Below are 18,144 nucleotides of genomic sequence, written 5' to 3' on the forward strand. Positions count from 1 at the left end.
AAACAAGCAAGTAATGTATCATCTGGTCGGTTTCCTCTGACTAGCAACTATTAAAATAATAATAACCATACAATCAAAAGAAAATGACTCAGTGTCGTGGAAGTGGGCACATATACAGTGTCGTGGAAGTGGGCACATATACAGTGTTGTGGAAGTGGGTGCATATACAGTGTCGTGGAAGTGGGCACATATACAGTGTCGTGGAAGGGGGCACATATACAGTGTCGTGGAAGTGGGCACATATACAGTGTCGTGGAAGTGGGCACATATACAGTGTCGTGGAAGTGGGCACATATAGTGTCGTGGAAGTGGGCACATATACAGTGTCGTGGAAGTGGGCACATATACAGTGTCGTGGAAGTGGGTACATATACAGTGTCGTGGAAGTGGGCACATATACAGTGTCGTGGAAGGGGCACATATACAGTGTCGTGGAAGTGGGCACATATACAGTGTCGTGGAAGGGGGCACATATACAGTGTCGTGGAAGTGGGCACATATACAGTGTCGTGGAAGTGGGCACATATACAGTGTCGTGGAAGTGGGCACATATACAGTGTCGTGGAAGTGGGCACATATACAGTGTTGTGGAAGTGGGTACATATACAGTGTCGTGGAAGTGGGCACATATACAGTGTCGTGGAAGGGGCACATATACAGTGTCGTGGAAGTGGGCACATATACAGTGTAGTGGAAGTGGGCACATATACAGTGTCGTGGAAGTGGGCACATATACAGTGTCGTGGAAGTGGGCACATATACAGTGTCGTGGAAGTGGGCACATATACAGTGTCGTGGAAGTGGGCACATATACAGTGTCATGGAAGTGGGCACATATGCAGTGTCATGGAAGTGGGCACATATACAGTGTCATGGAAGTGGGCACATATACAGTGTCATGGAAGTGTGCACATATACAGTGTCATGGAAGTGGGCACATATACAGTGTCATGGAAGTGGGCACATATACAGTGTAGTGGAAGTGGGCACATATACAGTGTCATGGAAGTGGGCACATATACAGTGTCATGGAAGTGTGCACATATACAGTGTCATGGAAGTGGGCACATATACAGTGTCATGGAAGTGGGCACATATACAGTGTAGTGGAAGTGGGCACATATACAGTGTCATGGAAGTGGGCACATATACAGTGTAGTGGAAGTGGGCACATATACAGTGTCGTGAAAAAGTATTTGCCCCCATTCTAATGTTCTCTACTTTTGCATATTGTTTATACAAAATGGTTTCAGATCTTACACCAACATCGAATATTCATAAAGTGAACCTGAATTAACAAATAACACAACAATTACATACTTATTTCATTAATTTCATAAACAAAATGATGCAACACCCAACGTCCATTTGTGAAAGCGTATTTGCCCCCTTACACTCAATAACTGATTGTGACACCTTTAATTGCAGTGACTCCAACCAGATGCTTCCTGTAGTTGTTGATCAGTCTCTCAAGTCGCTGTGGAGGAATTTTGGCCCACTTTTCCATGCAGAACTGCTGCAACTCAGCAGCGTTTGTGGGTTTTCAAGCATGAACTGCTCGTTTCAAGTCCTGCCACAACATCTCAATTGGGATTAAGTCTGGACTTTGACGAGGCCATTCCAAAACTTAAAATTGGTTGCTTTTTTAGACATTTTCATGTAGACTTGATTGTGTGTTTAGGATCATTGTCTTGCTGCATGACCCAGTGTAACAGTATAACTTTAGTCCGGCCCCTTGCCCATACCCGGGCTCGAACCAGTTACCCTCTGCACACATCAACAACTGACACCCACGAAGCATCGTTACCCATCGCTCCACAAAAGCCACAGCCCTTGCAGAGCAAGGGGAACCATTACTTCGAGGTCTCAGAGCAAGTGACGTCACCGATTGAAACGCTATTAGCGCGCACCACCGCTAACTAGCTAGCCATTTCACATCCGCTACACCAGCTGCTCTTCAGTTTCAGCTCACAGATGGATGGCAAGTCATCCAGGTCCTGGGGCAGCAAAGCATCCCAAAACCATCACACTACCACCACAATGCTTGACTGTTGGAATAAGGTTCTTAATGTGGAATGCAGTGTTTTGTTTTCAACAGGCATAATGGGACCCATGTCATCCAAAAAGTTATACTTTTGAATCATCTTCCCATAGAACATTCTTCCAAGAGGCTTGATGATCATCCATTTTTCATACAGGGGAATTGGGTGTTGCATAACTTTGTTAATAAAAAATATAGAAACTATTTGTAAACTCAGGTTCCCTTTATCTCATTTTAAATTTTGGTTGAAGATCTGATAACATTAAATATTTTTAGAACACCTACTCATTCAAGGGTTTTTCTTTATTTTTACTATTTTCTGCATTGTAGAATAAGAGTGAAGACATCAAAACTATGAAATAACACATATGGAACCATGAAGTAACCACAAAAGTGTTAATCCAATCAAAATATATTTTATATTTTACATTTTTCAAATAGCCACCCTTTGCTTTGATGACAGCTTTTCACACTTGGCATTATCTCAACCAGCATCACCTGGAATGTTTTTCCAACAGTACTGAAGGAGTTCCCACATATGCTGAGCACTTGTTGGCTGCTTTTTCTTCACTCTGCGGTCCGACTCAGCCCAAACCATCTCAATTTCGTTGAGGTCGGGGTATTGTGGAGGCCAGGTCATCTGATGCAGCACTCCATCACTCTCCTTCTTGGTAAAATAGCCCTTACACAGCCTGGAGGTATGTTGGGTCATTGTCCTGTTGAAAAACAAATGATAGTCCCACTAAACACAAACCATATGGGATGGCGTATCGCTGCAGAATGCTGTGGTAGCCATGCTGGTTAAGTGTACCTTGAATTCTAAATAAATCCCCCCACACCAATACACCTCCTCCTCCATGCTTCACGGTGGGAACCACACATGTGGAGATCATCCGTTCACCCACACCATGTCTCACAAAAACTCTAGACCAAAGGACAAATGTCCACCGGTCTAATAGACATTGCTCTTGTTTCTTGGCCCAAACAAGTCTGTTACTTGAACTCTGAAGCATTTACTTGGCCTGCAATTTCTGAGGCTGGTAACTCTACAGTATTGTAGTAACTCTACAGTAGCGTCACGGCTTCATTGCTCCAGACCACCACAAGGGGGAGTTAGAGCATTCATTATGCATTTGGGTCGTTTGTGCATATTTTTTTGTCATAAAGTTAATTTATGAAAATCGCTATTTAGCAAGTTATCTGACTAACTAACATTAGCCAGCTAGCTAGTGTCAGTAGAATGAATTTGTAATTCGTGTTGTAAAGAATCTAGCTAGATAAAGCATTTACTGCAAATTGAATGTACAATTGTGTAAGCTTGCATTGCAATGCAGCTGAAGTAACATAGCTAACATATCTATGAACCTCAGCTATCATAGTTGTTGTATCAACTTCAAGTCTGAATGGCATTAATGAAGCCTACGGATAGAGTAGAATATAATAACTTTATTGTGCCAAGGATGCAAGTGCTATATACACATGTACTGTAGTTATTACCACGCATGAGATTCCCACATTGTAGCCTGTACGTTGAATATATTCACGGATCATGTACTCTTCCTTGGCAAATAAAGGTGCGGTTCAGGTATGAATCTCTGAGACATTCTTTTTCAGTCATATCAAATTCCATTATTTGAATGATGCTGCGTCTGCATGTATGTATTACAATTATACACTTCAAGTGTTTACTACTCCTGCTCCTGGGACATCAATGATTACACATTGTAACTATGCAATAGACTAGAAACATGATTGATTTTTAATTCATATATACAGAAAAAAACTATGCATATCTAACTCCCTTTATCTGTGTTAATCTGAGGACACAGGATAGTATTTCAATGAGATACTTAGTTTCAACCAGTGGAGAATGTGAAACGCTTTATTGAAAGAAGTTCATTATCCAGGTGTTATAAATACATAAATGCATTATGATTATGATATATTTTAATATGATACACACAAGATCAATCTGTACTTATAAAACGAGGAAGAAAGATGAGGTGGGGGGAGAGGTGTAGAAGACAGAAAGGGAAAGAGGTAAGAACAGAGGCAGACAGCATATGATTCATGAATTACAGTGCTACCCTAATATTCTCTCAGTTCATCACAATTGCGGTGTCTCCTAACCAGCCTTGGGCCCCCAGTTGGCCTGAAGGTTATCATAAGAGCGGGTGAGGTGGCAATGACGGGACTGGCTTCCTCTCTCACATCAAAACATACCTGCAGACGAGAGACAGATGGAAAGAGAGAGAGCATGATTAAGCTTTGATTTTTTATTCTAACACGGTCAGTCATCTTAATCAGTGAAATGCAAAACTGACCTTGGATCATTAACTCTGGGACTAATACATCTCTGTCTGTATTTCAATGTAAAGCATCTCTTTAATAATACTTCCTGTTGAGCCGACCAAGTGACATGTCACCTATGATCATGCTCTGCCCTCTGTGTCAGCCAGTTCAGATGCGGGAGGAGTTCACCAAAACAGTTGATTTAACCTAGAGGTTTTAGGGAGAAGGGGGAGAGGGATGAAGTGAAGAAGAGAGACTATTATTGTGTGTGTGTGTGTGTGTGTGGTCTCAACTGGTGTCCACACTAAGTGGCTACAGAGTACTTTATGCTGAAAAACAGACACATGAGGACAAACAATAGAAGACAATGTCAAAAGATTCTGTATGTGACGCAGACACCTATTGGAGTGTATCCGAAACATTTAAATATAGAGGGCTATGTGTCTCACCACTTGGTTATTGCAAGGCTAACCCCCAGGGAAATCATGACTTGGCAGCAACAGATAGTCCAGTAAAGATGGCAGTGTTTATGTGGTGTAAATCTGAAAATTAGCAGCTGACATCTGAAGGGTTTTTTAATTAACGTATGTGAGACAGGTTCCGTATACAACAAGACAGGCAGAGATGGAGAAAAAGAACACAGAACAGTTTAAACACCTCTGGTTATGGACACTTTTGCCAGCAATAAAGCTTCCATGGCCTTGTTCCTTGGGCAGTGAATATCTGACAATATCAGATACAGCTCGCTCTCTGAAAGTAAAGGAAATAGCTCTTTTTTTTATAGATATGAAAACAATAACTGTTCAATCTAAAGCAGCAGATGTCATTTTTAGGATATGTCAATACAGCCCAGTGCTGCTTACCTGAGATGCCACCTTCGTAGGTGTCCGTTTTGACTTCCTTTGTGTCGGAAAAAAGTTGCTTTCAGAACAATTATTTTTGACTGAAAATATAAAAGGTTTTGCTCTCGACAAAAAGACACAAACGTACCTCCATAGCAAATAACAATTTGCCTGTGAATAACCACACCTTCATACAAACGTGCTACTGTATGCAGAATTCTTGACGCAGAACAAAACTCTTGACGCGCTGCCATATCCTGCCAGCATGACCACAAGCGAGCCATTCAAGAGCTGAATGATGATGCGTGGAAGAGAGAAAGGAATGAGATGATAACAGTAATTTGTTGCAAGTTGGAGAGGAGGGCTAATAGCTGAACAACAATTCCACCTTTACTAAAGAATAGTCTAATAGCCGAGCTAAGTGTGAAAACCCCCCTCCTGTCACAGACCAGATTTGCCCTAACGACCAAGGGGTTGCTTGCTACTCAATGTGATAAAGTAATGACTTTTCAAATAAGTTACCTTACACGTTATGTTTGCTGACAATTTGTTAGCTACGCTGTCCTTACGAACCAGCATATCATGACAGCAGTATGTACCGGTATGTTAGTTAGCTACCTACCGTTAGTAGTCATACATCAAACTTGACCGTTTATTAACTATAGGCTATCTAACTACCCAACATTTATTGACTTGTTTATTCTCGTCATTCTTAGCTTAGCTAAATGGTGTAGTCGTTGTGCTTTCTCAATGGACATTTGGGTGCTTTCGTATTTCACTATGTAGAAAATAGAATATAAACAAATATATACGTAGAAAAACCCTTGAATGAGTAGGAGTTCTAAAAATTTTGAACGGTAATGTATATATACAGTTGAAGTCGGAAGATTACATACTATAGTTTTAGTCAGTTAGGACATCTACTTTGTGCACGGCACAAGAAATGTTTCCAACAATTGTTTACAGACAGATGATTTCACTTATAATTCACTGTATCGCAATTCCAGTGTGTCAGAAGTTTACACACACTAAGTTGACTGTGCCTTTAAACAGCTTGGAAAATTCCAGAAAATGATGTCATGGCTTTAGAAGCTTCTGATAGGCTAATTGACATCATTTGAGTCAATTGGAGGTGTACCTGAGCATGTATTTCAAGGCCTACCTTCAAACAGTGCTTTTTTTGCTTGACATCATGGGAAATCAAACTATATATATTTTTGTAGACCTCCACAAGTCTGGTTCATCTTTGGGAGCAATTTCCAAACACCTGAAGGTACCACATTCATCTGTACAAACAATAGTACGCAAGTATAAACACCATGGGACCAAGCAGCCGTCATACCACTCAGGAAGGAGACACCTTCTGTCTCTTAAAGATTAACGTACTTTGGTGCGAAAAGTGCAAATCAATCCCAGAACAACAGCAAAGTGAACCATGTGAAGATGCTGGAGGAAACGGGTACAAAAGTATCTACAGTGCCTTGCGAAAGTATTCGGCCCCCTTGAACTTTGCGACCTTTTGCCACATTTCAAGCTTCAAACATAAACATATAAAACTGTATTTTTTGTGAAGAATCAACAACAAGTGGGACACAATCATGAAGTGGAACGACATTTATTGGATATTTCAAACTTTTTTAACAAATCAAAAACTGAAAAATTGGGCGTGCAAAATTATTCAGCCCCTTTACTTTCAGTGCAGCAAACTCTCTCCAGAAGTTCAGTGAGGATCTCTGAATGATCCAATGTTGACCTAAATGACTAATGATGATAAATACAATCCACCTGTGTGTAATCAAGTCTCCGTATAAATGCACCTGCACTGTGATAGTCTCAGAGGTCCGTTAAAAGCGCAGAGAGCATCATGAAGAACAAGGAACACACCAGGCAGGTCCGAGATACTGTTGTGAAGAAGTTTAAAGCCGGATTTGGATACAAAAAGATTTCCCAAGCTTTAAACATCCCAAGGAGCACTGTGCAAGCGATAATATTGAAATGGAAGGAGTATCAGACCACTGCAAATCTACCAAGACCTGGCCGTCCCTCTAAACTTTCAGCTCATACAAGGAGAAGACTTATCAGAGATGCAGCCAAGAGGCCCATGATCACTCTGGATGAACTGCAGAGATCTACAGCTGAGGTGGGAGACTCTGTCCATAGGACAACAATCAGTCGTATATTGCACAAATCTGGCCAAAATTGAACTTTTTGGCAACAATGCAAAACGTTATGTTTGGCGTAAAAGCAACACAGCTCATCAACCACAACACACCATCCCCACTGTCAAACATGGTGGTGGCAGCATCATGGTTTGGGCCTGCTTTTCTTCAGCAGGGACAGGGAAGATGGTTAAAATTGATGGGAAGATGGATGGAGCCAAATACAGGACCATTCTGGAAGAAAACCTGATGGAGTCTGCAAAAGACCTGAGACTGGGACGGAGATTCCAACAAGACAACGATCCAAAACATAAAGCAAAATCTACAATGGAATGGTTCAAAAATAAACATATCCAGGTGTTAGAATGGCCAAGTCAAAGTCCAGACCTGAATCCAATCGAGAATCTGTGGAAAGAACTGAAAACTGCTGTTCACAAATGCTCTCCATCCAACCTCACTGAGCTCGAGCTGTTTTGCAAGGAGGAATGGGAAAAAATTTCAGTCTCTCGATGATGTGCAAAACTGATAGAGACATACCCCAAGCGACTTACAGCTGTAATCGCAGCAAAAGGTGGAGCTACAAAGTATTAACTTAAGGGGGCTGAATAATTTTGCACGCCCAATTTTTCAGTTTTTAATTTGTTAAAAAAGTTTGAAATATCCAATAATTGTCGTTCCACTTCATGATTGTGTCCCACTTGTTGTTGATTCGTCACAAAAAAATACAATTTTATATCTTTATGTTTGAAGCCTGAAATGTGGCAAAAGGTCGCAAAGTTCAAGGGGGCCGAATACTTTCGCAAGGCACTGTATGTACTGTATGTATGTTACATACACATACAGTACATACATGAATACACATATAAATACATACATATACACCTACAAAATATACACTTACATATATATATAAATACATATACATACATATATGTACATATCTTTAAAAATATATTTCCTTTATTACCCTCCAACCCCACCACCCCTCCCCAAATTGGAGTAAACTAGTCTCATTGTTACTACAGATTGTAAATTGAAAATATTTTTTGTTGTTGCTAAAAGTATTGTTATATTATTGATCGATTGACTATGACTTTTCATATCACCCAGTAGTGCTATCTGCAGAGTTAGTTCAGGTAAATATTGCAATTGTTCAGCCATTCCTGGACCTGTGACCAAAAACCTGCAATGTATGGACAGTACCAAAACAAATGATCTAATGATTCTGTCGGGGAACACATTGTTTGGGATTATTCCGCCACAAACATCTACCTTTTTGAATCATATTGGTTTTTGCTGTAGGGCCTCTTTGGATAAATACATTTTTATGCCAGAAGAACCTGTGGCTCTTGGGAACGGGAGTTTGTACCCCTGAGTTAGAGGTAGAGAATCCAACAAGGTCTCACAGTCGCACATCAGAATTAGACGTTCATCCATGTTTCTGAAACGTACAATTTTTAAGTTGTTCCAAATGTCAATTTTAGAATTGTTCGGGTTAAGTTTCCAGTAGGCATTAACTCCAAATTCTTAAATGAAGAGTTAAGGTTTGGGATAGAATTAAAATGAAAACAAAACAACTTTCTATCACCGGATTTGAACTTGCAACCTTTGGAATAAGACGCCCATCCACCATCCCCTTCCACATCTCACAACGTCCTCAGACATGGATGGACGTTGAATACTGACTTGTATCATGGGTGACCTGGCTGAGAGAATCTTCTAGGTGAAATGTGTGTGGGTGGTTGAACAGAGACATACTGTAGATTCCATCGAATGAGATCCAGGAGTCAACAAGTCAAACCTTATTGAACAATTTTCCCTTGATATACTGTACTCTATGAAATATGTTTATTTTATTTTATTTTTATCTCAGATGTATGTCAGACTAAGTCAGACTGGGCTTATTGGAAAACATGTTTTTTAAAAGCTTTGCGTTGCACCATTATTCCACAGTTCACATGGGAGTCAACACATTTGGTGGAACAGTTTATACCAAAATAAATATACTCAATGAAGCTCAACTGTAGAAAGTTCACCATGTCCTTCACAACAAGTGCTTGCTGCTGAGGCTTTGATTTAATCAAATCCGAATGTATTGAGCAGCATACTAAAATATTGTATTACTAATTGCTCCAAAGAGAGCCCGTCATTAGATAAGAATATGTCATGTCTTATCAAGATGTGGGCGGATTTGATCTGCCGCTGTGTAATCGAGCAGGAGACTGCAGAGTATCTGGTCTCTCTCTCTCTCTCTCTCTCTCACCCTCTCTCTCTCTCTCTCTCTATCTCTCTCTCTCTCTCTCTCTCTCTCTCTCTCTCTCTCTCTCTCTCTCTCTCTCTCTCTCTCTCTCTCTCTCTCTCTCTCTCTTTTACTATATACAGTGGGGCAAAAAAGTATTTAGTCAGCCACCAATTGTGCAAGTTATCCCACTTCAAAAGATGAGAGTGGCCTGTAATTTTCATCATAGGTACACTTCAACTGTGACAGACAAAATGAGGGGAAAAAATCCAGAAAATCACATTGTAGGATTTTTTTATGAATTTATTTGCAAATTATGGTGGAAAATAAGTATTTAGTCACCTACAAACAAGCAAGATTTCTGGCTCTCACAGACCTGTAACTTCTTCTTTAAGAGGCTCCTCTGTCCTCCACTCGTTACCTGTATTAATGGCACCTGTTTGAACTTGTTATCAGTATAAAAGACACCTGTCCACAACCTCAAACAGTCACACTCCAAACTCCACTATGGCCAAGACCAAAGAGCTGTCAAAGGACACCAGAAACAAAATTGTAGACCTGCACCAGGCTGGGAAGACTGAATCTGCAATAGGTAAGCAGCTTGGTTTGAAGAAATCAACTGTGGGAGCAATTATTAGGAAATGGAAGACATACAAGACCACTGATAATCTCCCTCGATCTGGGGCTCCACGCAAGATCTCGCCCCGTGGGGTCAAAATGATCACAAGAACGGTGAGGAAAAATCCCAGAACCACACAGGGGGACCTAGTGAATGACCTGCAGAGAGTTGGGACCAAAGTAACAAAGCCTACCATCAGTAACACACTATGCCGCCAGGGACTCAAATCCTGCAGTGCCAGACGTGTCCCCCTGCTTAAGCCAGTACATGTCCAGGCTTGTCTGAAGTTTGCTTGAGAGCATTTGGATGATCCAGAAGTAGATTAGGAGAATGTCATATGGTCAGATGAAACCAAAATAGAACTTTTTGGTAAAAACTCAACTCGTCGTGTTTGGAGGACAAAGAATGCTGAGTTGCATCCAAAGAACACCATACCTACAGTGAAGCATGGGGGTGGAAACATCATGCTTTGGGGCTGTTTTCCTGCAAAGGGACCAGGACGACTGATCCGTGTAAAGGAAAGAATGAATGGGGCCATGTATCGTGAGATTTTGAGTGAAAACCTCCTTACATTAGCAAGGGCATTGAAGATGAAACGTGGCTGGGTCTTTCAGCATGACAATGATCCCAAACATACCGCCCGGGCAATGAAGGAGTGGCTTCGTAAGAAGCATTTCAAGGTCCTGGAGTGGCCTAGCTAGTCTCCAGATCTCAACCCCATAGAAAATCTTTGGAGGGAGTTGAAAGTCCATGTTGCCCAGCAACAGCCCCAAAACATCACTGCTCTAGAGGAGATCTGCATGGAGGAATGGGCCAAAATACCAGCAACAGTGTGTGAAAACCTCATGAAGACTTACAAAAAACGTTTGACCTCTGTCATTGCCAACAAAGGGTATATAACAAAGTATTGAAATAAACTTTTTGACCAAATACTTATTTTCCACCATAATTTGCAAATAAATTCATAAAAAATCCTACAATGTGATTTTCTGGATTTATTTTCTCATTTTGTCTGTCATAGTTGAAGTGTACCTATGATGAAAATTACAGGCCTCTCTCATATGTTTAAGTGGGAGAACTTGCACAATTGGTGGCTGACTAAATACTCTTTTGCCCCACTGTATATATATACTGTGTATATAAATATATAGAAAATATTAAGAACAACTTCTCTTCCCATATCATAGACTGACTAGGTGATTCCAGGTGAAAACTATGATCCCTTATTGATCCACTTCAATCGGTGTAGAAAAGGGGAGGAGACATGTTAAAGAAGGATCTTTAAGCCTTGAGACAATTGAGACATGGATTGTGTATGTGCGCCATTTAGAGGGTGGATGGGCAAGACAAAAGATTTAAGTGCATTTGAAAGGGCTATGATAGTTGGTGCCAGGTACACCGGTTTATGTCAAGAACTGTAATGCTGCTGGGATTTTCACGCTCAACAGTTTCCCGTGTGTATCAAGGATGGTCCACCACCCTGTGGAATGCATTCGACACCTTGTAGAGTCCATGCCCTGACGAATCGAGGCTGTTCTGGGAGCTAAAGGGGGTCCTAATGTTTTGTACACTCAGTGTATATCTCCTTCTCAATATATACCTATTTTTCTCCTTATCCTTATCTCTTTCTCCCCCCTCTCTCTCTTTCTTCCAGGCGTCGGAGCTGGGCATGCTTTCCGTCTACTACACCTACATCTTCACCTCGCTGGTAAGGAGATGGAGCCTGCTGCTGCTACTCGCTAATGGAAATTGATGATGTTGGTAACACTTTGCACTAATGGTCCTGTAGAGATGATTCATATCGGCCTGATTGATGACTCATTAATGTCCTGCTGGAGCCCATGTTTTCCTCTCACCCAGTTGCTCGGATTCCCATGTCTTTTTGTGCCACTGGGTGCTAGGGGGCAAGAGAGGGGGGATCATCGTGGAGAGTGATGACCCACGCCCTCCATTTCCTAAAGAGAGAGAGTGATTGCTCAACAAAGCATCATACAGTACCATCCCCACAGGAAGAAGAGACCAATCGTTATTTATGTCATTTTCTTTCAACGGTCAGTTAATCACCACTTTCCGAGCCTCGTCCCCAACGTCGCAGTATTCCCTCGAAATGACACACAAACACCCACACTGCTCGGCTAATCCTCCTCAACAAATGGCAACTTTTGATTATGCCTTTTTTCAACATGTAAAGAATACTGTTCACTATACTTCCAAGTTCTCAGGGCAGGGAGTCAGATCACTTTATACTGCTCCGAAACAGAGGAGTGTATTATGGAGGGTCTTTCTTCGGCAGGTAGAGGGAGTAATTACACATTCCGTTCATGTTGAGGGTGGGGAGAATGGGTGAGTCCAGGTAGTCCCTCTCTATTTCAGTCAGTTTTCTTCCAGTTGGTTCCTAATAAACACGACCCTGGTGTGTAACATAGGTGTCAGTGCACCGTGCCTGTGGTGGCAGGCAGAATGCCTGTGGGGCACTGTAAGAAATTAAATCCCATGTCCCCGATAGTGCAGCAGCCCAATTTGTGTTTCGGCTGGGGGAGTAGACATTTGTCATTTGTCACTAGCTGTCAGATGTGGTGATAGGGACAATTTTGTGATCAGCCACTCCAGAGGATGAGCGATAGTCACTCGTCACATCCTCTGTGTTATATCTTCTCTATATGCAGTATCGTCTGTCTCTCTCTCTTTCTCTGTATGTCTGTCTGTCTCTCTCTCCCCCTCTCTCTCTCTCTTTCTCTCACCTCCACCTGCATTGATCTGTCTTGAGAAGCTGGAATGTATTTAAATTGGAATGTGTGCTCGGTAATCCAGCGATTTTAACAGATACAGCGGGCCTCGTTTGGATGCAACACATATGTAAGTGTAATTACTGAAGCTGTGAATAGTTTTTCATTAATTGACCACGGTATGCAAAAAGTAACATTATATCGTAGGTATGATCAAATCCTGGAATGCCGTCATCTAAATTTTTACTTGAACTTGATCATAATCCACACTGTATATGTTGCACTAACGATTAGACTACATGTATTCCTAATTGAAAAGTAATAGAGTACTGAAAACAGCACAATGAGCAATCTCTGTCTGAATAATCTGCTACATACAGTACCATTCAAAAGTTTGGACACACCTACTCATTCAATGGTTTCTCTTTATTTTTTACTATTTTCTACATTGTAGAATAATAGTGAAGACATCAAAGCTATGAAATAACACACATGGAATCATGTAGTAACCCAAAAAATGTTAAACAAATCCAAATATATTTTATATTTGAGATTGCTGAAAGTAGCCACCCCTTTGCCTTGATGACAGCTTTGCACACTCTGGCATTCTCTCAACCAGCTTCAGGGGTAGTCACCTGGAATACATTTCAATTAACAGGTGTGCCCTGTTAAAAGTACATTTGTGGAATTTCTTTCCTTCTTAATGTGTTTGAGCCAATCAGTTGTGTTATGACAAGGTAGGGGTGGTATACAGAAGATAGCCCTATTTGGTAAAAGACCAAGGCCATATTATGGAAAGAACAGCTCAAATAAGCATAGAGAAATGACAGTGAATCATTATTTTAAGACACTTAGGTCAGTCAATCTGGAAAATGTCAAGAACTTTGAAAGTTTCTTCAGGTGCAGTCGCGACAACCATCAAGCGTTATGATGAAACTGGCTCTCATGAGGACCACCACAGGAATGTAAGACCCAGAGTTACCTCTGCTGCAGAGGATAAGTTCATTAGCGTTACCAGACTTAGAAATTGCAGAGGAGACTGCGTGAATTAGGCCTTCATGGTCGAATTGCTGCAAAGAAACCCCTACTAAAGGACACCAATAAGAAGAAGAGACTTGCTTGGGCCAAGAAACACGAGCATTGGACCTTAGACTGATGGAAATATGTCCTTTGGTCTGATGAGTCAAAATTTGAGATTGTTGTTTCAAACCGCCGTGTCTTTGTGAGACACAGAATAGGTTAACAGATAATCTTAGCATGTGTGGTTCCCACCGTGAAGCATGGAGGCGGAGGTGTGATGGTGTGGGGGTGCTTTGCTGGTGACTCTGTAAGTGATTTATTTAGAATTCAAGGAACACTTAACCAGCATGGCTACCACAGCATTCTGCAGCGATATGCCATCCCATCTGGTTTGCGCTTAGTGGGACTATCATGTGTTTTTTAACAGGACTATGACCCAATACACCTCCAGGCAGTGTAAGGGCTATTTGACCAATAAGAAGAGTGTTGGAGTGCTGCATCAGATGACCTGGCCTGCACAATCCCTTGACCTCAACCCAATTGAGATGGTTTGGGATGAGTTGTGCCACAGAGTGATGTGGGATCTCGGTCTAGACTATTGGAAAAGCATTCCAGGTGAAGCTGGTTGAGAGAATGCCAAGAGTGTGCAAAGGGTGGCTTATTTTAACAATCTAAAATATGAAATATATTTTGATTTGTTTAACACTTTTTTGGGTTACTACATGATTCCATATGTGTTATTTCACAGGTTGGATGTTTTCACTATTATTGTACAATGTAGAAAATAGTAGCAATAAATAAAAACCCTTAAATGAGTAGGCGTGTCCAAACTTTTGACTGGTACTGTACATACAGTGCATTCGGAAAATATTCAGACTCCTTGACTTTTCCCACATTTTGTTCTTTTTTATTTGATTGAACCTTTATTTAACTAGGCAAGTCAGTTAAGAACAAATTATTATTTACAACGGCAGCCTACACCAGACAAACGACACTGGGCCAATTGTGCGCTGCCCTATGGGACTCCCAATCACGGGCGGTTGTGATACAGCCTGGATTCGAACCAGGGTGTCTGTAGTGATGCCTCGAGCACTGAAATGCAGTGACTTAGACCGCTGCACCACTCAGGAGCCCAATTTGAATCTAAAATGGATTAAATAGTTTTTTTCCATCGAAAATCTACACATAATATTCATAATGACAAAGCAAAAACAGTTATTTAGAAATGTTTGCTAATTAAAAAAATATCACATTTACATAAGTATACAGACCATTTACTCAGTACTTTGTTGAAGCACCTTTGGCAGCGATAATAGCCTTAAGTCTTCTTGGGTATGACACTACATGCTTGGCACACCTGTATAAAAGACCAAGTCCATATTATGGAAAGAACAGCTCAAATAAGCAAAGAGAAACGACAGTTCATCATTACTTTAAGACGTGAAAGTCAGTCAATCTGGAAAATGTCAAGAAACTTTTAAAGTTTCCTCAGGTGCAGTCGCAAAAACCATCAAACGCTATGATGAAACTGACTCTATACATATGCATATATGAATCAGCTCCTTACAGAAGTGGAGTTACAGTTAAATGGAGTTCAGTTGGCTAGTTTTAATGGTAAGTGAACAGAGAACAGCTGTACTTGTCTCTAATTGCCAATGTGGTTTCCTGGCATGAAATGCCATCCATGGGAGCTATAGAGGGATGGTTGCTCTGTGATTTGTACTTGCAATAACTCCGAGATCATCTCGTTAAGCCTCGCGGCGGTCGCTGACGGTTAACCTGGGAAGTGACTCTTTGTATTGTCTGATTCGTCTCCAAGCACAACGCTGAGACGTAGAGATACGGTTTTCAGGGGAGAGATACAGATTAGGTTTAATGTACATGCACAGTACTCACGTTCATTGCCAATATGTGACCTCAGATGATGACTCATTTTATTTGTCCCGTTAGAATGTGTTTTTGGTGACATTGCGCATCGAAATGCCAATGTGAGGTGACGGGGAATCATCAGCCAACACATTGTACAATTCAAAAATGTTCATTCATCTCGGTTTTAATATTAAGAGCTACCATGCAGAACATGAATCAACCATCGATGATGTCACGCAGCCAACACGTTTATAGTTCTAGCAATGATCATTTTCATTCACTTCAACTCATTCGCATTCATGATCTTAAGGAGGATCATGCCGAATGTTTATCTATGTAACACAGTAGGCGTGTAACCTTCCCACGAGCCTGTGTGTAGAATACCAGAATATGAGACATAATACCCATAAAACAGGGAAATGGTTCCAATTGTTTTTCCATCTTTCATTTTTCCAATAGGGGATTCAAAAAACACTTAAAATAAGGGCTATGTTTTGTGTAGGCTTACCCTGGATTGACGTTTTGATAACCGTGTAAATCTCTCTAGGACAAGTTGACTTTTATCAATATATTTGCCTGTATTTACAATCCAAAAATGAAATGCTAATTAGCTGCTAAGGTGGCTATCATAAAGAACTACAAATACCATCATGATCTGGATGAGACTGTTGAATCGAGGCAAAGGTTAAAAAAAAGTCACTGGATTAACTATATATGCAGTACCAGTCAAAAGTTTGGACACACCTACTCATTCCAGGGTTTTTCTTTATTTGTACTATTTTCTACATTGAAGAATAATAGTGAAGACATCAAAACTATGAAATAACACATATGGAATCATCATTTGAAATTCTTCAAAGTAGCCACCCTTTGCTTCGATGACAGCTTGCACACTCTTGGCATTCTCAAAACAAGCTTCTTGAGGTAGTCCCCTGGAATGCATTTAAATTTAACAGGTGTGCCTTGTTAAAAGTTATATTGTGGAATTTCTTTCCTTCATAATGCGTCTGAGCCAATCAGTTGTGTTGTGATAAGATAGGGCAGGTATACAGAAGAAAGCCCTATTTGGTAAAATACCAAGTCCGTATTATGGCTGAAATAAGCAAAGAGAAACGACAATTACTTTTAGACATGAAGGTTAGTCAATCTGGAAAGTTTTTTAAAGTGCAGTCGCAAAAACCATCAAGTGCTATGATGAAACTCTCTCTCATGAGGACCATAACAGGAAAGGAAGACCCAGAGTTACCTCTGCTTCATTAGAGTTAACTGAACCTTAGATTGGAACCCAAATAAATGCTTCATAGAGTTCAAGTAACAGACACATTTCAACAACTGTTCAGAGGAGATTGCGTGAATCAGGTCTTCATGGTCGAATTGCTTCCAAGAAAATTCTACTAAAGGACACCAATAAGGAGAATAGAATTGCTTGGGCCAAGAAACATGAGCAATGGACATTAGACCGGTCCAAATTTGACATGTTTTTTGTTCAACCGCCGTGTCTTTGTGAGACGCAGAGTTGGTGAATGGATGATCTTTGCATGTGTGATTTCCACCGTGAAGCATGGAGGAGGAGGTGTGATGGTGTGGGGTGCTTTGCTGGTGACACTGTCTGTGATTTATTTAGAATTCAAGGCACACTTAACCAGCATGGCTACCACAGCATTCTTCAGTGATACCATCTGGTTTGCGCTCAGTGGGATTATAATTTGTTTTTAACAGGACAATGACCCAAAACACACCCTTACAGGCTGTATACGGGCTATTTGACCAAGAAGTAGAGTGATGGAGTGCTACACAGATGACCTGGCCTCCACAATCACCTGACCTCAACCCAATTGAGATGGTTTGGGATGAGTCGGACCGCAGAGTGAAGGAAAAGCAGCCAACAAGTGCTCAGCATATATGGGAACTCCTTCAAGACGGTTGGTAAAGCATTTCTCATGAAGCCGTTTGAGGGAATGCCAAGAGTGTGCAAAGCTCTCGTAAAGGCAAAGTTTGGCTACTTTGAAGACACTCAAATCTAAAATATATTTTGATTGTTGAACACTTTTTTGGTTACGACATGATTCATAGTTTCATAGTTTTGATGTCTTCACTATTATTCTACAATGTAGAAAATAGTACAAAATAAAGAAAAACCCTTGAATGAGTAGGTGTGTTCAAACTTTTGACTGGTGCTGTATATATATAGTTTTTTAATCTAATGTTGTAATGAATAAATTGGCAACATTTCTTTAAATGGACAATTTTGTGAACTGTCTTGGACAAGTTTTAAATTGACACAATACCTGTTAGCAAAGGTGTCAGCTAGAGGTGACATGACGGATCTTGCAGGAA

General features: G+C 40.8%; 1 protein-coding gene across 1 annotated transcript in view; it reads left to right on the forward strand.

Moving 5' to 3' along the window:
• The window catches only part of LOC135552534 (glutamate receptor ionotropic, kainate 4-like), a 221,640-nt gene that overhangs the window by 109,806 nt on the left and 93,690 nt on the right, over positions 1–18,144 (forward strand). Inside the window, exon 6 of the mRNA XM_064984212.1 lies at positions 11,847–11,900. Within this exon, the coding sequence (XP_064840284.1) occupies positions 11,847–11,900 (54 nt within the window). The remainder of the gene's footprint in view (positions 1–11,846; positions 11,901–18,144) is intronic.

The sequence above is a fragment of the Oncorhynchus masou genome, chromosome 13 (assembly GCF_036934945.1).
Source record: "Oncorhynchus masou masou isolate Uvic2021 chromosome 13, UVic_Omas_1.1, whole genome shotgun sequence".
Classification (NCBI taxonomy): domain Eukaryota; kingdom Metazoa; phylum Chordata; class Actinopteri; order Salmoniformes; family Salmonidae; genus Oncorhynchus; species Oncorhynchus masou.